This window comes from Eptatretus burgeri, chromosome 1, assembly GCF_056783735.1.
Source record: "Eptatretus burgeri isolate ZD-2024b chromosome 1, Ebu_testis_v1, whole genome shotgun sequence".
NCBI lineage: Eukaryota > Metazoa > Chordata > Myxini > Myxiniformes > Myxinidae > Eptatretus > Eptatretus burgeri.
Genome location: NC_140961.1, coordinates 48,812,971 through 48,835,871, shown reverse-complemented (window position 1 = coordinate 48,835,871; position 22,901 = coordinate 48,812,971). Strand labels below are relative to the sequence as shown.

At 43.8% G+C, this 22,901-nt stretch overlaps 1 protein-coding gene across 2 annotated transcripts; it reads left to right on the top strand.

The window, feature by feature from the left end:
- The first annotated feature begins 1,250 nt into the window (after positions 1–1,250).
- Positions 1,251–22,675, top strand: EDF1 (endothelial differentiation related factor 1). 2 transcript variants are annotated; one of them, XM_085883323.1, is made up of 6 exons: positions 1,251–1,269; positions 1,434–1,628; positions 14,857–14,908; positions 15,084–15,244; positions 22,079–22,172; positions 22,318–22,675. In XM_085883323.1, exons 2-6 carry the CDS (start codon positions 1,548–1,550, stop codon positions 22,377–22,379), a joined length of 450 nt encoding a protein of 149 aa, XP_085739449.1. In that variant the 5' UTR covers positions 1,251–1,269; positions 1,434–1,547; the 3' UTR covers positions 22,380–22,675. The 2 variants fall into 2 exon arrangements, with proteins under 2 accessions (XP_085739449.1, XP_085739458.1); XM_085883332.1 differs by lacking the exon at positions 1,251–1,269 and having other exon boundaries at positions 1,375–1,628.
- The last annotated feature ends 226 nt before the right edge of the window (positions 22,676–22,901 follow it).

The window sequence follows — 22,901 nt, the reverse complement described above, 5'->3', positions numbered from 1 at the left end:
TGTTATCCTTCCTTGAAGTTCCTTGTTATCCTCCATCGAAGTTCCTTGTTATCCTCCGTCGAAGTTCCTTGTTATCCTCCGCCGAAGTTCCTTGTTATCCTCCGTCGAAGTTCCTTGTTATCCTTCCTTGAAGTTCCTTGTTATTCTCCGTCGAAGTTCCTTGTTGTCCTCCGTCGAAGTTCCTTGTTATCCTCCGTCAAAGTTCCTTGTTGTCCTCCGTCGAAGTTCCTTGTTATCCTCCGTCGAAGTTCCTTGTTATCCTTCCTTGAAGTTCCTTGTTATCCTCCGTCGAAGTTCCTTGTTGTCCTCCGTCGAAGTTCCTTGTTATCCTTCCTTGAAGTTCCTTGTTATCCTCCATCGAAGTTCCTTGTTATCCTCCGTCGAAGTTCCTTGTTGTCCTCCGTCGAAGTTCCTTGTTGTCCTTCCGTCGAAGTTCCATGTTGTTCTCCGTCGAAGTTCCTTGTTGTCCTCCGTCGAAGTTCCTTGTTGTCCTCCGTCGAAGTTCCTTGTTGTCCTCCGTCGAAGTTCCTTGTTATCCTCCGTCGAAGTTCCTTGTTATCCTCCGTCGAAGTTCCTTGTTATCCTCCGTCGAAGTTCCTTGTTATCCTCCGTCGAAGTTCCTTGTTATCCTCCGTCGAAGTTCCTTGTTATCCTCCGTCGAAGTTCCTTGTTATCCTTCCTTGAAGTTCCTTGTTATCCTCCGTCGAAGTTCCTTGTTATCCTCCGTCGAAGTTCCTTGTTATCCTTCCTTGAAGTTCCTTGTTATTCTCCGTCGAAGTTCATTGTTGGTGAGGAGGAGCGAGACATCAACCTTTAGTGTTATTAATCTGTTTTTAAAAGCGAGGCTATGGTTTTCCTTGTTGGTGAGGAGGGGTGGGACATGAACGTTGAGTGTTATTAATCTTTTTTTTTTAAAGCGAGGCTATGGTTTTCCTTGTTGGTGAGGAGGGGTGGGACATCAACGTTGAGTGTTATTAATCTTTTTTTTTTAAAAGCGAGGCTATGGTTTTCCTTGTTGGTGAGGAGGGGTGGGACATCAACGTTGAGTGTTATTAATCTGTTTTTAAAAGCGAGGCTATGGTTTTCCTGGTTGGTGAGGAGAGGTGGGACATCAACGTTGAGTGTTATTAATCTTTTTTTTAAAAGCGAGGCCATGGTTTTCATTGTTGGTGAGGAGAGGTGGGACATCAACGTTGAGTGTTATTAATCTTTTTTTTTTTAAAAGCGAGGCTATGGTTTTCCATATTTTCACGTTTGTTTACCTGAAACGTGAGTTACACACAGGACGGTATAATCTCACACAAATATTAGAACAAAGTCTAAATGACAAAAGTTAGTAGATTCCTTTTCGGATCATTTCCGTTACTTCATCGGACCCAATTTTATAAATCTTTTCACTCGGCGTGTGTTGTGGTTGTTGTTTTCTCACACAGTGTATGTGAGTAACCGAGCGAGGTAAAAGGAGGCGCACGTGACCATTAGAGGCAGAGTGGTGTGTAAATCCAGCTCTTGTTCACCACGTCACGTGGAGCGAGGTGTACGCCCGAATGATGGCTGAAAGTGACTGGGATTCGGTGACCGTTCTGCGGAAGCGTGCTCCACCCGCCAGCCAGGCCCGCTCGAAGCAGGTGGGACACTCGGTTCCGTCTCACAACAGTGTGTGCACCATTCGTGTGACGTCTTTGGCCTTTCAGAACGCTCTCCCGGCCCGAGTGGCGGTTTGTGGTTCCACCGTGCTTGCTGGGTGACATTACCAGATGGCGGGAGACTCATTTTTACCGTCGTTAGCCGCGTCCGTTTCCCCAAGAGACGGCAGGAGGCGATTGAAATCGATCCGAGTCCGAGTGCACACGCAGATCTACTTGACTTATAGATCATTCATTCCGAGATCTACCCGCGTACGATGACGTGTCGCAAAGTAATGGCTCTTCTTACGTTTTTGCGTTTAATTTAACCAATGAGAGTCTTACGTTCCCGGAGGGGACAGGGGATGCCGTGGTAACGGTGCTGTGTCGCTCGCGCTGATTCTCAGATCTACTGTAATCTATATACTGCAGGGCTCTTCTTTGATAAGTCCTCTGTGTTGTTACCTCCGTCATCGTCTGTTATGTTTTTACCGCTCTCTGGCTTTTTTTTTTTGTTTGTGTGCAGGATATCTCAAAAACGTTGTGAACGGATTGGGATGAAACTTGCTGGACAGGTTAGGTGTGTGACAAAAGGACGAACTGATTAGATTTTGGTGAAGGTCCGAATCCAGAGCCGGGTTCGATCATTTTTTTGTTTTTAAATTCCAAAGTGATTCTTCACCATTGAGAGATTTTTTAAATATTTTTTTTTTGTACACCTTGTCGAGGCTCGTGTGAGAGCGAACACACAACGCACATCAAGGGGGGCATGAGACAAGAGGGGCGGGAGTGGGAAGGACAAAACAGTGGGGACAGAGACATTAGGAGATCTGTGGAAGGGAGAGGGATGGGACGGGGAACATGGGGAATAGAAGATGGACATTACAGGGACTTTCAGGAAGGAAAGCAGGGAATTTGAAGGAGGTGGGCTTGGGTGGATTATCGGGGGTAGAAAAGATCGAGGATTTGGATGGGGGATGATAGGTGGTGGTAAACGGCTATTTTGAAGGCCTGGAGGGAAGAATGGGATTGAATAGAGTGAGGGAGTTTATTCCAAAGATGGGAAAAGCGAGGAATGAAAGAGTGAAGGTGAGCAGTGATTCGTGATTTTGGTAGTTTTACCAGAAGGGGGTTGTTGGGGGACCTTGAGCGCCCAGCGGAAATGTGGTGGGGACAAATCACAGAGAGAGCAGGGGGGCGAGGCTGGAGAGGAGACGGTAGAAGACAGAAAGACCACCGACCAGCCTGCAGTGAGGGTGAGAGGCCCAAAGGGAGTGAGAGCCTCATTGCGGGAGATGCCGATGATCCGAAATGCCTTGGTTTCTACAGCGTGAAGCCGAGAAAGGTGGGAGGCTTTGCCTGGTGGAGGTATGCACTTTACCAATTGCCCTTCTAGTTGTTGATGTTTATGTTGTGGTTCAGATTTTTTCTGGATTTTTTATTGAAATTTTTAAAATATTTTTGGGGTTCTCCCAGAATCCTCACGTTTTAACGTTACAGTAACTTTGGGCCTCCGCACTATAACCTCGCTCCATGACATTTCATGCACATCATTGGACGATGCTGTCTCCATCTCCTGCAACAGATCTGATTCTGAGAAAGCGATTCACTCGTTACATCCTCACGATTCTTCCTTGTGCATCATCCTCGGTCAACAAGAGGCCCTTAAAGATCCTGACCGGGTCATCACCTCGTGGCTTGTGGAGAAAAGCTGACTTCCGTTTGCTTAAACTTTGCCATAATTTGCCAGATAAAGCCATTTAAAACTCCTTGTATTTATGTGCTGTCTCTGTCATGTGTGCTTCATTACTAAGGCTACACATGGGTTGAGGGGGGAGCATTAATATGTTCCTGTCTGTTTGGCTGTCACACTACAGTAAAATCTGGATGATGAGCGTATGTGTAAATCTAAGTGCACACAGGCCTCCCTATTTGATTTATCCATGAAAAATAAGTGCATAGAAAAACGTCATCGTAAGGCTTTGAAAACTGAAAACATGATCAAATCCAACACGACAGCGTTTCGTGTTTTATTGGTCCATAAACTTTAAGTTGGAATTTCTTACAAGTCTGGTCCTGGTACTTACAAGAGTTGTACATTCAAAACAACGTTGCTCATCAAGGGTCGTAAAAGGGTGTTTTGACGATCCTTTATCGAACGTTTTTCATCACGATCAAAATGGACACGCCGCCAGTGAAGCGTCGATCATGCACCCGTGAAAAGAAGATTGAGATTATCACGTTTTACAACTCTTGTAAGAACCGGTAACAGACGTGTAATAAAGTCAGACTCAACATGAGTGAAGGATGAGGAAATAATTATTCAGAGTGGGAAAGGTTCGAAGAATATGGGGAGTGGAAGATGGGCCTTTTACCCGGACATGGAAAACGAACTTGTCACGGAGTTTAAACCTATACGTGCTCGAGGACTGAAAGTGTATTTAATATTCGTTTCTGAGGTACAGACAATTTAAATTGCAATGATGTAAAAACTGACATCTATGCAGCCAATCTGAAGAACATTTACCATTATAAGCGCACGTCATGACTTTTTGAATACGTATTAGCGCATATGGAAAATAAGTGCATACAAACCGGTAGGCGGCGATGGGTCGCCGAGCATGGAAACTATAAGATATAGAGCAAAATGGATGTCATATAGCGGATAGGGAATCACCTTAAGATTATGCATATCAAATCTCATCCAGTTCCATCTACTGATAACTACTCGGTATCCATTTGAATGAAAAGTACCGAAAATGCGGTTTGAAATCGGAAATCCCCAAAGTTTGAGGGGGTGCTGTGGGTGAACAAAGTTCAAAATCGAAAATCCGGCTCGATCGTTTGTGCACAATGTATTCCAGACGATTGGTGTGAATTTTCATGACCATCTGACCATAACCCTAGGAGGAGTAGTATTTGGTGCGAAGGCACCTCCAGCTCTCCCATATTATCGATTTTTCCACTAATTGACCTTTGACCCCTGACCTAAGCGAAATCGGTCAATATGTCCTGAGGCAAAGTTGTAGTACTCATTGAGTACCATGAACCTGCAAAGTTTCATTCGTATCGATGCACTCACCTGGTCGCTAGGGGGCCTTCAATTTTCGCACATACCCTAATTGTTGGGGGCGCTGCAGGTAAAGTATTCCATATATCACAAAAACCGGAATATGTTTGATAGAGCATCACTTGTAGATCATTCATGCCAAATTTCATAACCCTACGTGGGATAATGGCTTTCGGAATTGATTTCGCGTGAACGGTACCGATTTTTGAAGGTTTTTTGGTTGTTGCTCGGAAATCAAAGCGTTCCTAGCAACCATCACAATTTCCAAAGCACTAGGTCATAAGATGTACCTACCACATGAGTTTGGTCAAAATCGGCCCACGTTTACTACCAATTATGCTGATGACAAATGAACAAACATCCAAACAAACAGACAGAATTACTGACAATAAGGGTCACCTATTTTGGTGACCCAACAACAGGCTTTTTGAATGGATGCGCATATGTGTTCCACTAAATCTAAAAATAGGCGGTGTGCTTATTATCCAGATTCTACTGTATCTCCTAAATGGTTGTGCAGAAATTGGCCAAACTTTGTAGTTATGATCACCAAATGGCAAGAAGATGCGAGAGCAGTTTATCATTTTTCCTTCATTTAGAAGAAAATGTGAGGCTCTGGTACCCAGGTGAAAAGGTCCAATTTTTTGTGTGTACATTGTCAAGGCTTGTATGAGAGCAAACGCACAACGCACAGCAAGGGGGGCATGAAGCAAGAGGGGTAGGAGAGGGAAGGACGAACAGTGGGGAACAGAGACACGACGAGATCTGTGGAAGGGAGAGGGATGGGGCAAGGAACACGGGGTATACGAGATGGACACAACAGGGACTTTCAGGAAAGAAAGCAGGGAATTCGAATGAGGTGGGTTTGGGGTGGATTAATGGGGGGAGAAAAGATTGAGGTTTTGGATGGGGGAAGACAGGTGGTGGTGAATACCTGTTTTGAAGGTTTGGAGGGAAGAATGGGATTGAATAGAGTGAGGTAGTTTATTCCAAAGGTGGGACCAAAGAGGAATGAAAGAGTGAAGGTGAGCAGTGATTCGTGATTTTGGTAGTTTTACCAGAAGGGGGTGTTGACGGACCTTGAGCGCCCTGCGGAAATATGGTGGGGACATAGCGCAGACAGAGCATGGGGAGGCGGGAGAGGAGAAGGTAGAAGACAGAGAGACCACCGACCTACCTGCGGTGAGGGAGTGAGAGACCCCAAGACTCCACCTCATCGCGGGAGATACCAATGGTCTGAAAACAGCGTGAAGCCGAGAAAGGTGAGGGGCAGGAGCACCAGCCCAGAGGGGGAGAGCAGTATTCCATCAGGCTGCGGGCGAAAGCTTTGTATGTGGTCAGGAATTAATGTGTACCGTGGAAGGACTTTACACGACGGAGGATTCACAGTCGGCGACTGGCTTTGGAGGCCAGGTTGGAAATGTGGCTTCCCCAGGAAAGATCATGGCAGATAGTTAGACCCAGAAGCTTGAATGAAAGGATTTCTTCCAGAGGATTGTTGAGAAAGTAGATGGGAGGGATTCTAAATGCTCCTTTCGGAGAGACATAGTGAGAGTGTGAGTTTTGTCAGGATTGAAAGACTTGTTCCACGTGTTAGACTAGTTTGTGAATTTATCCAGATCTGCAGAGAGTGAAGAAGCTGCGGCTTGCTTGTCTGAGGGATAACGGATGGTATGACAGAGGTGGAGTCATCAGCAAAGAGATAAAGAGGATTTTCAGAACCAGAAAATGAACAGGGCCCAGAACGCTACCTTGAGGAACTCCAGCTTGGATTGGAAGAGGGGGTGAGAGAACTCTATTTAGGGCCACACTTTGACTGTGACAGGAGAGGAAGTCTGTGAGCCATGAATGGAGATGGCCTTCAATACCATAGGAAGAGAGTTTGGTGAGCAGGGCAGGTGCCAGACCGTGTCAAAAGCACGCGATATGTCTCGGGATATGGATCTGATTTCATGTCTGGCATTGAGGACCTCCATCCATTGTTGGGAGAGCAGAAGCAGCATTTGCAGGGTAGAGTGATCTGGTCTGAAACCAAATTGGTGATCGGAAATCAAGCCATTGTAGAAGAGGAAGGATTTAATGTCTGAAGCGATGATGTATTCCATAACCTTGCTGATGATCGGGAGAAGGCTGATTGGTCTGTAGTTGCAGGGATCTGTTTTTTCACCTTTTTTTGCAGGGCGGTTATGTTTGCTGATTTCCAAGTGGATGACATGTCTTTGAGCAAATGATAGGGTGGATATAACAGAGAGGTTGAGCAAGAGCTGAGGAGCAAGTTTTTCGGACACGTGGGTGATGCCGAATGGGCCGGTTGCAGAATCTGAGTCGAGGTTTGACAGCAAACTCTCCACTTTGTCAGAAGAAAAGCACATCGAGTCCAGGGACAGTTGGGTGTGACTGGGTAAGGTGGGTACAGAAAGTGATGGGTTTCGGACACAAGATTCCGATGCAAACAACAAGTTTAGGCATTCAGCCTTTTCACGTGCGGAATCGGCAGTTCGGCCATTTGAGGTCGGGGAGGGGATGGAGAGGGAGCATACACCAGAAACAGATTTGACAACACCAGGATTTGAAGGAGGCAGAGAGGTTTGAGAGTTCAGACAAACTAAGAAAGATGTTGTTTTCTGGCTCTCCTGAGGGTAGACACATACTTGTTCTGAGCTTGATGGAAGCAACTGAGATTACCCTCAGTTTGGTTTGCTTTCCATGAGGCAAAGGCATGTTGTTTCAGGACAACTGCCTCACCACAAGCTTCAGTGAACTGTTGGCGTGAGTAAGGGTAGGACAACTGTTGAGAGGGGATAAATCTGTGCATGAGAGAGAGAAAGTTTCTTTGAAAGAATTTCCAGAACGAGGTGATGTTGGAGGAAAGTAGCGATGGGAGACCAGTCTAGAAGTTTGATGGATGCTTGGAGACCCTGCTGGTCAGCCTGAGTGAAGTGCCAGACTCGACGTCGGTGAGGTGGTTCTCTAATAACAGCCAGAGAGATGTCCACTTTGACAAGGAATGTGGTCAGAAGAACCAATTGGAGTGGCAGAAGAACAGCAGATATTTTCAGGGAAATTTGTCAAAATCAGATCCAAAAGAGATGGAGTACCGTTGGTTGAGATCTGGGCCAGGAAGTTGACCGATTGAGTCAGTCACAATGAGTCGCAGAAGTCTTTTGCTGAAGTGCCATGGCTGGTGAGAGAGATACCCACACCCAGCCAACTGGTATGATGACAATTGAAGTCTTAGTTGGCAGGCCAAGCCCAGGAAATAAGCCTAAAAACACTTTTGATAGCATTTTTTATTCAAAGCTGGCAACTGTGCTAGAAAGTATCACTATGGTCCAGGCATTCAGAATCACCTGGATGCCAAAATGGCATTTGACCTTTAAGGTCAAATTTGGAGGTCAAATAAGGTCAAAAATTGTGTTTTCCCTCTTTTATCTTGTACTTTCAAATAATGTTCGGTCTGGCATGAAATATTGAGGAATTAATGAAATACAAGGGTTTTAAATTCCATATTTATCGGTAAACGTGAAGAAATCCTTGAATACAAATGTTGAATTCTCTTTAATGCATTGGTTTTTCAGGGAGTTGGGACATCCTCTCCTGACTGATACTTTTCTCGACTTAACTTTTAGATAACGTACAATAATCATTATGGAGGAGCCTGGTGTTGGCGCAGTGGTTAGGGCAGTGTCTTGGGATCCAAAAGGTCCTGTGTTAAAGCCCCGTTGAGCCACTGAATTAATACACCAGGGGGTTGACTCAGCCTGTCATCCTTCCGAGGTCGGCGAAATGAGTACCAGTATACTGGGCCGGTGTATACCACAGTTAAAATAGGTGTACCATATCCCTGTGTCATAAGAGGCGACCAGGGTTGTCAGGAAGGGCATCCGGCGTAAAACATGTGACAAATCACGATGCGGATCATACGGTTGATCCGCTGTGGCGACCCCGAACGGGAGCAGCCGAAAGAAGAAGAAGACAATAATCATTATGGAGCACCTTCCCAGGGACTTGAAAGTGCAATTTACCTAATTAGCATAATTTTACAGTCATATAGAAGGTCAAGGGGAAAAACAAATAACATACTGTCCATTCAGAATCCTAAGGAAATGGGTTTTTCCTTCTCAAATAAAAACTGCAAATTTGATCTCCATGAAACTTTGCCTGTGTTAGTTTGAAGTCCATCAATATCGAGGAAGAGATAACACACTCTAACAAAATTTGAAGATTTTGTAATACAACTAGCCATTAAAAAGGTCCGCTTTTGCCGCGCAGCCATTTTCTTGCGGGCGTTTTCCTGCATCACTAATAGGCGTCGCTGGTGTCGCAAAGCCTTGATCACATGTTTCCCATGTGTTGCCATGACAGGCTTTCCTCCCCCGCACGAAAATGGCCACGTGGCGAGATTTGACTTTTTTCATGGATAGTTCCAAACTATTTTGGACCTTGGGGTCAAATATGTTTGACCTCAGGCGCGAACCATGAAGGTCAAGGCCAATCGCCACCAAAAATTAATCAGCTGAGCGCCAGACCATGAACTATATTCCCATGAAGTTTGAAGACGATCCGATCAAAATTACTCAAAAAATAAGGGTTTCGTCGACTCCCCTGATTTGCGACAAAGTGACCTTGACCTTTGACCTTGACCTTCAAAATTTTATGCGCTGAAAGGGACCTCTATAGGCCTCTGATATGCGAAGTTACAAAAATTTCCAATGATAACTGTGCTCTGCAGAGTGATTTATACGTGATTACAGACCAAAAAAAACAAAAAAACGTATGAAGGTCAAGGCCAATCGCCACCAAAAATTAATCAGCTGAGCGCCAGACCATGAACTATATTCCCATGAAGTTTGAAGACGATCCGATCAAAATTACTCAAAAAATAAGGGTTTCGTCGACTCCCCTGATTTGCGACAGTGACCTTGACCTTTGACCTTGACCTTCAAAATTTTATGCACTGAAAGGGACCTCTATAGGCCTCTGATATGAAGTTACAAAAATTTCCATTGATAACTGTGCTCTGCAGAATTTTTTTATACGTGATTACAGACAAACAAAGAAAAAAAACAAACAAAAAAAAAAACATACAAGCTGACTAACATATCTTGCAAAAACTTCGTTTTGGCAAGATAAAAAATAAACCAATGTCACCCACAGGGTGACCCATACCTTGCCAAAAGGTGACCACGTGTGACTTCTTTAAGGCCACACTGAGGTGATCAGACCTGCTATCCACCAGGAGCGACTCCTTGAGGAATATCTGCCTACGAGAGATTCCGATGAGAATCGTTCTACAGAGTAACCATGAAAAAATGCTTTTGCCTCATAACGTTACCAAATGACGTCATAATGTCTCAAGCTTGACATATCTAGAAAGCACTCATCGAGGTGTTCAATTTGAGGTACTACATGACATGGTTCCTAAAACTTGAAAATTTGACCTTGGGGTCAAATATGTTTGACCTCAGGCGCTTACCATGAAGGTCAAGGCCAATCGCCACCAAAAATTAATCAGCTGTGCGCCAGACCATGAACTATATTCCCATGAAGTTGGAAGACAATCCGATCAAAATTACTCAAAAAATAAGGGTTTCGTCGACTCCCCTGATTTGCGACAAAGTGACCTTGGCCTTTGACCTTGACCTTCAAAATTTTGTGCACTGAAAGGGACCTCTATAGGCCTCTGATATGCGAAGTTACAAAAATTTCCAATGATAACTGTGCTCTGCAGAATTTTTTTATTCGTGATTACAGACAAACAAACAAAAAAAAAACACAAGCTGACTAACATATCTTGCAAAAACTTCGTTTTGGCAAGATAAAAAATAAACCAATGTCACCCACAGGGTGACCCGTATCTTGCCAAAAGGTAACCACGTGTGACTTATTTTAGGTCACACTGAGGTGAACAGAGCTGCTATCCACCAGGAGCGACTCCTTGAGGAATATCTGCCGACGAGAGATTCCGATGAGAATCGTTCTACAGAGTAACCATGAAAAATATGCTTTTTCCTTATAACGTTACCAAATGACGTCATAATGTCTCAAGCTTGACATATCAAGAAAGCACTCATCGAGGTGTTCAATTTGAGGTGCCACACGATATGGTTCCTAAAACTTGAAAATTTGACCTTGGGGTCAAATATGTTTGATCTGAGGCGCGGACCATGAAGGTCAAGGCCAATCGCCACCAAAAGCTAATCAGCTGAGCGCCAGACCATGAACTATATTCCCATGAAATTTGAAGACGATCCGATCAAAATTACTCAAAAAATAAGGGTTTCGTCGACTCCCCTGATTTGCGACAGTGACCTTGACCTTTCACCTTGACTCAAAATTTTATGCGCTGAAAGGGACCTCTATAGGCTTCTGATAGCGAAGTTACAAAAATTTCCATTGATAACTGTACTCTGCAGAATTTTTTATCCGTGATTACAGACAAACAAACAAAAAAACATCCAAGCTGACTCGCATATCTTGCAAAAACTTTGTTTTGGCAAGATAAAAATGCAATTATTGACACATATTTAAACATTTGTTAATGAAAGTTAGTATATTCTATCATCATTGGGGGATGCATGAAATATTTACCAATTTTTATTTTTATTATTATTTTTTTTTGTTAATGATTTTACCCCTGGTTCACACCTTGGGGAGGAGGGACTTGTGGTCACAGTGGTCAAAACAATTTGTTTGTTTTTTGACTCAAATTTGATATTGAGTCATTAATTCCTGGTGGAACTTTTTGTCATCTTTCAACTTGCTTTGCTTTTAAGTGGGAAGCGGGGTGTGTGTGATGGCAAGCTATCGACTGCGCTGAAGTTCTTTCTTTCTCTTTTTTTTTATACCACCTCTCCTGTCTACTTTCATCTACTCTCACCCGCTCTGGCCTTCCCCAGCTCTTCCAGGATGTAGTTGTTCTTCCAGTAACCTCCTCTAAGTTGAACTCCAATTATCAAGACGAACAGCACACCTCCACACTATTTTTTTTTCTTGTTTTATTTTCTCCTGTATTTGTGGAACTGCCTTTCAGAGAAGGTTCAATTCCACTCTTCGTTACAAGGCTTCAATCAGATGGTGAACCACCATCTCATGTCATTCCCATCCCCACCCATTATCTTTTCTTCCCCCATTAAATATACTTGACTCTACCTTTTTGTTTGCAGGCTACTGTTTCCTCCTCCCTCTTTATCTTTTCCTGTTCATTCATTCCTTTGCTTGATGTGCCCAACTGTTGCCCCTGCCATCAGTTTATTACTTTTTTCAGAACATTATTACATTTCAGAACAACAGAACATATCTTGCTTGTTTTTTTTCAGAACAGCATATCACATCAGTATATAATATTTCATCAGAACCTCTATCACCTTGCTTTTCTTCAAGCTGAGATTTTGTATTCTTTTTAAAAAATTATTATTTCTTTGTGTGGGTTTGTCCTTTGCTGTCGTTCAGTCAGCTCGCTTGATTCCAGAAGCATTGATTGTCAGTGTTGGAAGTGTGGAAGCAATTGTTCATTATTGCTTGAATGTTGATGAGGTTTGCGCCAGGTCACTACCAGAGGACCTCCCATTTGATCAAAAGGCCACTCTTGTGCAAATTGCAACTGAGCTGCTGGAACACGACTGGAGGGAGGGAGATTATTTCTTGGTCAGCATAAAGTGGAGACTGTTCTTAGTCCCCACCATAAAGAAAATACATCTCTTCGTGGTCCAGGAATTTCTTTAACATGGAAAACTGTCATTGTAAGCTATTGCAGTGACATGTTACACAACAAAGTGAGATCAGCAATATGCAGACAATAGTGAGATATCCTGCTTCAGGTGAAACTTTACTGCATGATGATACTCTTCCTCGCACATCAAGTGCAACTACTATTCCAGTGGAGATTCACTGAGACGTAGTTTACCTCATCTCCAACAACGGGTTTGGGCTGACCATGTTCTTGACAACCCCAGCTTTGGTTGTAACTATTTAGTAGCTTCAAGTCCATCGTGGCCTGATCATGCCTTTTCTATATGGTTGGGGTGTATACAGCCATGTGTTGCACATCGTTATAAATGTCTCATTAGCATAATGGTGGACTGTGGATTGCATGCTCTTTATATATTCTTTTTAACCTTTTGTGATAAAATTTGTGAATGGAGTGGATGACAAAGAACAAGAATATGCAGAAGATTATCAGCGTTGACGTTGTGTGTATCTGAACTGCACTCGAATCACAAAAGCTGAACTTGAGTCAGATTTTTTTTTTTTTAATTAAATTCACGATTTAGCTAATTTCGACCTGCAAGTCGTTTTTACACCCCCATTTTTCCAGTTTTTACTGAAATTTAAGCAGTTTAATGTTTCAATGTATTCTGAAATTAAAGCACAGAACAAATAAACAATTGCAGATAACAAAGAAATCATGGAATCGTTTTGTTGAACAAAATTTAATCTAAATTTTTGACTCATCAAAGTAGCCAGCTTTTGCAGATATAACAGCCGAACATACTCGTGGCATTCTTTCTACAATGGAAATCAAATATTGTTCGGAAAGTTCTTCCCAACACTGTTGCAGAAGTTCCCACAAATGTGTTGCACTTGTAGGTTGTTTTGCTTTCACCCTTCTGTCCAGTTCATCCCAAACCAGCTCGATGAGGTTTCAGTCTGGAGACTGTGCTGGCCATTCCATGATTTGAAGCCTACAGTCTTGTTCTTTTCTTCTAAGGTAGTTCTGACATAGCCTGGAGGTATGTTTTTGGTCGTTATTTTGCTGTAGGATGAACCCCTTACCCAACTAGGCGTAGACCAGAGGGTATTGCATGGCGCTGCAAAATGCTATGGTCGCCCTTTTGGTTCAGGGTGCCAGTCACTCTGTGCAAGTCGCCGACTGGATCCACCAAAAGAGCCCCAGATCATCATGCTTCCTCCTCCATGTTTGACAGTTGGTGTCACACACTGAGGAACCATCCTTTTGCCTACTCGACGACGTACAAAAACCCTGCGTGATGAACTGAAGATTTCACATTTTGATTCATCGGTCCATAAGACCTTCTTCCAGTTTTCAGTAGTCCACTGGCGGTGCTTCATGGCCCAGACAAGCCTCTTTTTATTATTTTGCCATCTTAGCAATGGCTTTCTTATTGCCACTCGACCTGTCAAACCTGCAGCTCGAAGTCTTCTCTTCACAGTTGAAACTGAGACTTCCTTACTTCGACCATTGTTAAGCTGTGCTTGAAGCTGCTGTCCTATGAGCCGCCGATCACACAAGCTGTTGACTCTGAGAAACTTGTCTTCTGATTGTGTTGTGGCTTTGGGTCTGCCAGACCTCTTCCTGTCAGAGTTCCCTCCAGTTTCCAAGTGCCTTTTGATGGTGTAAGAAACTGCACTCAGTGACACCTTGGCTTCTCTGCAATATCTGTAAAGGAAAGACCTACACTTTTAAGGGATATAATGGACTGTCTGTGTTCTTTTGTTAATTGTCTTTTTCTCACCTTATGATAGCAATATACTACGTCCTGCAGTGCAATATTGTCCAAATAATGCTTCAGAGTGTGGAGCAACACAGTCTGTTCCAACACTGCTTTTATACAGACCTCAGGTTTGTAACTAATCAACAAAAGTTGGGACACCTGTAGGAATTGTTTGCATTAATTTTCAAGGCTTAATTTACTTCCATTGCTGCAGAACAGCTGCTGTTGCTAACCCATTACTTCCGTGAAAAGAGCCTTTTTTAACAACTCTGAAATTTACATTATTTTTCAGTTTTTTGTAACCTAAACTTCTTTTTTTTAACCTCTGGCAGTTTACTGCTTAGCTTTGTACCATTTCAGGTTATTCACTGGACTTGAACTGCTTAAATGTCAGTAAAAACTGGAAAAATGGAGGTGTTCTAAAACTTTTGACCGACCAGGAAGTGTATATTGGGGGGAAGTGGTGGGATAAAAATTGGCAATGTTGAATTACCCTAAATATGCAAACTTTTGCTTGTACTTGAGCCATATCCATCTTTTGTATCATACTGAGGTGTGTTTGAATTCTGCTGCACTTATATCATGCATTTAAAAGTAGGGATGATATATTACACATGTCTAAAATGCCAGTAAACTATTGAGCCCAGCTGCTGCTTCATTTGCCAAAAAAATTCCAGATACCAAGCAGTAGATGACTTTTTTTCAGGCAGTTGCTGCTGCACAAAGGAAAGGACAAGATGTGGAGACAACAAAAAAGTGTAAGTATCAGTTGCTTTGCCTTGTGTCCCATTTCTTTGTCACAGTTTTTTTTTTGGTCTATCATTATGAAACATGGATTGTATCGAGATTGCCTTGCACATGCATGGTGTTGCTCTCCTTGCATACTTGTACAATGGTTTGCAAAGCCAAATCCGTGTCCTCACCCCTACTCAGGGTCTGCTGGGCAGAACAAACAGCATGTGCTGAGTCGGAACACCGCAAAGCTCGACCGTGAGACGGAGGAGCTCCATCACACACGCGTTCCAATGGAGGTTGGGAAACTCATCCAAAAAGGCCGTCAAGAAAAGGGACTCAATCAAAAGGACCTCGCCACAGTACGTCATCTTCTAGCACCTTGTGCATGCAGGCAGTGATGGACAGTGTATGGAAACCCTTTAAAGCTGTTCTACATGTTAAGTGCAATTGGTGGCCTGATCTTGACACTGCTCCTGTGCAGGCTATTTGGCACAAGCAGTTCTGATCCTATGATAATGTATTTGGAGCTTCATAATAAGTGCAGCACAAGGCTGTGTATCATTGGCTGAGAATGAGGCTGTGTCGCTGATGCAATGCCCTCTGGAGGTAAGGGCAGGAATTTGTAATCTGTTCATGGTGCTGGCGATAGCTCGCCAACTCTTCATGAATAACACCGTGGGATCTCTAATATCCATCAACTAATGCCGGCAGACGGGATGCCCAGTTTAACGTCCATCAGAGGGATGGCACACACATTGATGAATCGCCCTGCCTGTTAAATACCGGGATGACAGTTTAGGGCTGGGTTGGGATTGGAGCCCATGCTAGACCTTGGAGGTGAGTGTGCATACCTCTAGGCCATCCTGCCAGCCCTACGTGCAAATAGACACAACATTGTACTCATCACTACAATTAGAATACTTCTTTGGCTTACTTATCCAATATGTGTTAGCATCTCCACCAATCTTAAGCTTTTCAAATGGCTTTGCAGACCTTGTTTGTAAGTCTCTCTAAATGTAGTTTTGTGGATTTCAATCGACATTTAATCCCCTACCCTCACTCAGGTTTTCTCACACATTAGTCGTGTGCTTAGCTCAAGTACTTCAGCCCATGCCTCCTTCCCATCTTCCTTCTCTCGTTGGTGTCAACAAGGGCAACTAGGTCTGTGGGACTTCTTATCCAATCAGTTTAGTCCCTTGACCACACATTTATCACCATCACGATTCATGCATGTATGTATGCAGATCTGGCATTGATTACAACAATCCCAATAACTAATTTGGGGGTGGGGAGGGAGTTCAATGTCATTCCAAGTAGGTATATTGCAAATATTTATAATGTGCAGGATGGAGCAAATTGCTTTGTATTATCATGTTGAGTTGATAGTCTGGGATATTGAATATAAACATTCTATCAGGGATCTGCAGAATATCCGGCAACGTAAAATGTGACTTTAGACCTCAGGCCTTTCCCCTCCCCCAGAAATCACAAACCCCGAGTCATGAACCTACCCCTCCAAACCCTAAAATCAGTCCCCACTCCAAGCCTTCAAACCCCCTCGCCACACCCCACCCACCACAACTCCTCAACCCCCTCTCCCCAAAGCCCCAACATTCCCCTCCCAACTCTGTCCCATTTTTGCTCCCCTCCCCCAACCCCATCTTCACCCTCTCTCTCCCAACCCTAAGGCGTCAAGTCCCCCCCCCCACCCTGAAAAAACCCGCAACCTCCCCCTCCCAACTCTTTACCATCTTTGCTCCACCCCCTCCCAACCCCAACTCTCTCTTCCCCTCCTCACCCTCCTCCATTCTCATTGAAGATGCCATCAATCTTGTCCATCTTGTTCTGAAGCTTGGAGTTGGAACATATCCTCAAAGCTCGACTCACCAGTGCATTACATTGATCAAACTAATATTGTATCTCATTGAACTAAAGGAGTCCCAATGAGTTTCTGGTGAAATTGGACTTCCTGGAGATGGATGTAGGAAACGATGATGCAGATCTCTCCAGCATGACGTCCAAAAAAGGTAGGCAACCAATGTTCCAATTCCTTAGTGAACCTGAGGGCAGGATGAAGATGATTCAATTCATTCAAGACATGGTCACAGACTTCTCGGGATTCAAACAAGCAAAATATGTTGTCCACATGTCTGAAATATAAGATGGGAGATCGAGATACCTGCAACTTGGTCAGCTTCTCCAATTCCTCATAACCAACAAATAATGTTTGCTAAAATTGGGCCCAAGGGAGAGTCCATGGCCACACTATCAATTTGGACGAATGCAATGTTGTTAACGCGAAACTCGACATCCCTTGTAGCCATGTTTATCCATTCCACGAAGACAAATTCATAAATGGGCGGATGCTCAAGTTCCGTGTGTATTAGCAGATGTGCGCATATATCAGTGGTCTCTGTCAAATGGACGTTTGTGAACAGGCTGTCAGTCAAAAGAACACATTACATTCTCCATACCAATAGGTCTCCCTTATGGCATCAGCAAAAGTGAAAGAATCTCTAATGACAAACCTGGAGACCGACTCAAGTGTTGATTGCAGTAACTCTCCCAGCCATTTTACCAACTGATGTTGGGCAGAGCCGACCATGGACAGAATTTGTCTCTGGAACATTCTGCTTGTGAATCTTCGGTTGGTCGTACATTCTCAGACGAAGATTGTTCACCACGTGTATGCAGCTAGAACAACCTGTTGCAGATTTGATTCTCCAAGCGTGACGTACGATCAGGTTTATGAACGCTTCCCAGCTGTCGAAACTTGGACTTATCCTGTAGGATATCCATCATTTTGTTCACATAGTCCATCTGCTTTAAAATGACAACCCCAGAGCCTGTCAGGTCTACAGATGTGGATTTCAGGGTTTCTTCTTTAATTCCTCATGGCTTAAATTCCTCACGGTTATTGCTGATGGTGTGATGGTCCAAACTCATGGTTTGGGCATGGTCCCTCACTCCCTCCTGCGGCATTGCCCTGGTCCTACGGAGAAACTACAGGAGTTCCGTTTGCCCAACACTATGACTTGCGCGGTTACGCGTATCTGGGGGTTCGGGCTGATGGCGAGGGATTGTGAATTGTCGTTGGTGCTGAAAACGGTGCGCCGGGCCATGTAGACTTCAGTAAAGCCGCAGAGAAAACTGAGGAAGAAGCATTGCTCTGAGGAAAATAAAGTGAATGCATGTCAATGAAAAAGATTTGAGGTGCGAGGGAAAGTGAGGCGAGTAAAATGTGAAACTTCGTTCTCACGGACTAAGTGAAGGGCGGAGAATGTTTATGGGGCACAGGCTCTTGAACTGCTCTGGAGAATCGAGCGTGATATATATATATATATATATATATATATATATATATATATATATATATATATATATATATATATATATATATATATATATATATATATATATATATATATATATATATATATATATATTGTTGCGGATTCGCGCCCGCCGGCGTGCGGACGGCCACGTAACTCGAATCGCGGCACGTCGCCCACCGGACGGACAATCCAGTCGTGACCCTCTCGGACTAACGCCGGGAACCAGTCACGGGTAGACCTTTCGGTCTCACCGTGATCGTGCCAATCGGCCCCCGCGTGGGATAGGGTTGCTCGCCAAATTCGACCTACCTAAGTACCCACACGGAGGGTAGACCGGGCGATCGCACCTCGCCGCAGGTCGACTTCGGACACAGGCCACTTTAAGCGACCCGTTCCGTACTATCGGGATAACCGAGCGGTGTTATTCGTCGGCCTCGACGGTTCGATTAATTATCGGGCGTTTTAGCCCACGACCAACCCTTTACGTGAAGCAAGATGGAGATTCAATAGAGGAAAGGACGAAGCGAAGCGGGAAAACAGTTCAACAATAAGCACATTTATTTCGCGATGAACGGAAAGCACACATATACAATTCCACCAAAAGCACATGTAAAAGAAGAAGACAATGCAATATTACACAAAAAGCAAATGCAACAATGCAGATCTATCCGACTACCGGGCACACGGCAACACTTATACAATTTTACTTCACAGACGGCGCCGACAACACACATTCCCAAAGCAAAAGAAAAGAGAACCACCCTCCAGGATGAGGGGGTAGGCGGGCCTGGGGCCGAGACCGTGTCGGGCCTACCCGTCTGATGATGAGACGCGAAGTTGCGGTGGTGCCTCAACTCCGCGGGCCTCGCGGACAGTGTCTGGTAGGGGGTGGGAAGGGGGCCCCCTTTGTCGCACTATCTCAGCGCGGGGGGAAACAGGAGGGGGTTGCTGATGCTCGGGGGAAGGAGGATATTACCCTATCTTGGGTCCCGCGGCGAGCGTCTCCTCCTCCACCTCGGTCGCGTTGCTGGCCTCTCCCTGTGCAGCTCCCGGCACCGACGCGAGCACCCCCTCGTCCGCCTTCGCCGCCGTCACCTCTCCACAGCTCCGTCCTCTTCACTCTGACTAGTACCACTTCTTTCCAGCTCCACCGACGACTCTCTTGAACTCCGCACACTCAACTCCTCTTCCAACTGAACTCTCTGACTGACGAACGCAGCCGTTTTTATAAGCCCCGTGGCTTCGCTCTTTCACCCTTGACCCTTTGCCTCCGACCCTTCACCTGGCTCCCCATTGGCCCGAGGAAAAGTGGGCGTGAATGCTTTTTGATCCATGAATTTGCATATAGCGACCGCCCTCCAACGCCCTGGAGGCGGGGCCAAATCGCCCCTCGCTCACCGATTGGACGGAACAAAAGTGGGCGTGAGTCGTTTTTGATCCGTTTTCTGCGGAAAGTCTGTGATGTTTTTGAACACGCTGCTCGGTGCGCGCCCCGCACGAGTCCAGCATCGGCGCCCACGAGTGGCGCGAGATGGTGTGGATGAGATGGTGGCGAGTTGTGACGGTAAAGGTCGTGGCGGTTGTGGTGAAGCGGCGTTGTGGTTGGTGGTTGTTGTGAAGCGGCGTTGTGGTTGGTGGTTGTTATTGTGAAGCGGCGTTGTGGTTGGTGGTTGTTGTTGTGATGGCTGTTGAGACGTGGTTGGTGGTGGTAATAATGGCGGCTGGTCCAAAATAAAGATAGTAAAAGAAAAACGGCTATACTGAAGAGTCGCAGCCCGCATGAATGACATTTATTCCCTCTAGACAACGGGTTTGGGCCTAACTACACATATACTTAGAGATATCTCACCTAAGGGACCTGAATGGTGATTTGTGAATTTCGTCAACCACAACAATATATATATATATATATATATATATATATATATATATATATATATATATATATATATATATATATATATATATATATATATAATCACGCACACCCTGGGTTTTATGACCATCCCTCTCGCTAGTTGCTCGTCATTGGCTTTGCCATGCCATGTTCACGTCACATGAAGGGGTCGAAACAACTTGTGTGTCCTTGGTGCCAGGGCATCACTGTTATTCTGCCACCAGGTGAGCAATTGAGTGAATAGGTTTGTTCGCATGTATTATAGTGAATGGTGTGAAGTGTAAGAGAATGTTGGAAATAATAGATAGAGAGATGAAAGAAAAAGGGGATGGGAAGGGAGCAATACCCTATCTGTTCACATACTCAATGCATATTGATCAGATAAATATGAATAATCTTACTCTAAACAGAATACTAAAATAACTGATGAATATCTGTAATAATAACCTGTTTTCTTTCACGATGTCGCGAGGTTCCTGGAGTCCTTGGACAAGGATGTTTAAGATTACATGGGTTTTATGGTCCCTTGTTGAGTCATTTAAGGGAAAATAGTCAGAAATTGTAGCAAGGACCTGCATAACCTTTGGAGTAAAAGCCCTCATTTGAGAGAATGTCACATAATTATTTGGGCAGTGTATAGACAACAGACTGCTGCCTCAATCGCTGTGGTCAATACTTACTGTGATCTTCACAAAGTCCGTGATGCCGATCGGCTCCAACTTTTCTATATTTGATTATCCTTTTCAAGTTGTGTTGGTTGTTTTGCACTGAAGGGAAAACTTGTAGGGAAGATATGTCTATTGTGAATATGACTCTTCCGAAGATGTCTTTGGCTTTGCCTATCACTGAAATGGCAGCTGATTTTCATCAGGTTATAATTGTGGGTGTAGTCGGACAAACTGTCCAACCAATGGGTGGAACGGAATATCTCTCACACTCACATGTTTTTATATCGTTTTTACAGCGCGTGCGCTGAATACAATTGCACCGACTTTGAAATGTCCCCGGTGTCTACCACGTCTCCGGTGTACCCCCCCCCCCCCCACGTGGCTCAAGACAGCCAATGACGGCCGTCCGGTAGATGCAGTGCGTAACCTAGACGGAAATAGCGAGAATTGACGGAAATATCCGAGTATTTCAATGGAAATTTGTGAAACTAATGTGTTATATATGTGAAAACAATTTAATTTATTGCTTGACGGGAAAAAACCAAGAAACGCGCCCCTCTCATGTACGAACGAACGAAGGACGTCATTTCCGCCCACCATCGCATTTCACGCCGAAAGACGTCATTTCCGCCCACCATCGTATTTCGCGCCGATCGCCGAACGCTGAAAGCTAAGTTCTTCTTACGCCATCATTCTTTTGCGGCCTCCTGCCACGCTGTATCGAATGATTTCATTCCTTCTGTTATATATATATATATATATATATATATATATATATATATATATATATATATATATATATATATATATATATATATATATATATATATATATATATATATATATATATATATGTGCTTATCACAATAATAACAATATTTTTACAGTTCAAATATTAAATACGCTTTTTAATTGTTTTTCAACTGAAAAAGCATAAATTGCATATTTTGACATAAGTGTACTCATTTGCTTCACCACACATGCTGTATTGAAGGATTTCACTTGATTTTTTTTTTAAATGTATGCAACCATGTAATCTGATTGGCTGCTGAACTCCCAGTGGAATATTTGTGCAAACTCTGTACTTCGTTTGGAAATCTATCTATTGTTTGTGGTCTTTGGAGTGTGTCCTCCTTGTTTAATAGAGCTGACTGATTTTGTCACCAAGCATCTTTGCGCATTGCATCAGTTGATAGGTGCTGACCTTTGTTGAGAATGTATCAACAGGTCTACTTCCATGGACTGCACATGTTCTTATTGAGTTTTGTCTTCTTTTTTTTTTTCATCACTTAGAGAATCAGTGAAAAACCACAGATTGTTACAGATTATGAGGTCGGCCGAGCCATCCCCAACAATGTGGTCCTGGGCAAGATTGAGCGTGTGCTTGGTGAGTGTTGTGCACCCTTTATTTATTTACTCATTTCTTCTCTTCCTCCTGGTGTCTTTGTGCTTATCCATGTTCATTGGGGGGTTCCGGGCTTGAGGATGGTTCCTGTAATTCTCCTTTTCTAACCAAACGCTTCCCGTGGCAGAAATCAAACTACGAGGGAAGGATATCGGACAACCGCTGCATTTGGGACCGAAGAAGAAATGAAAATCTTATATTATATTGTTTATGAATATTCAGGTTTTGTTCCTTAAAGGCTTTTAAAAGACTCATTTTCCAAGTTTGCTTTTTGTTTTCACACTGCACTGACTTGACTGGGTTCTAACTTGCTTGACAACGCCACAAGGTTAAATACCTTCCAGACTTTCCTCGTTTATACAATTTGGGCTTCAATGGTCGGGTGAATAGCAGCTCATTTTATTATACATCGAAGACATGACAGCTATTATCTTTAGTTTAGTTCCTGTGCCATAAATATAATAAACATAAACATGAACACTGAATGTGGATTGTGTTGGATGTTTTGTTTCAATGTAACATTTTGTTGCTTTGTACTAAATAAAACTTTTATTATTTTTTTTTTTTTGTATGAAGTTAACCAGACTCAGTGATGCAATGTTTACGGCGTCCGCTTTGAGTCTGAGAGGTCGGCAGTTGGAACCCTGGCTGAGTCCTTCCAAAGACCTAATAAATGGTGCTTCCTTGCTTGCCGTTCAGCATTTAAATGGA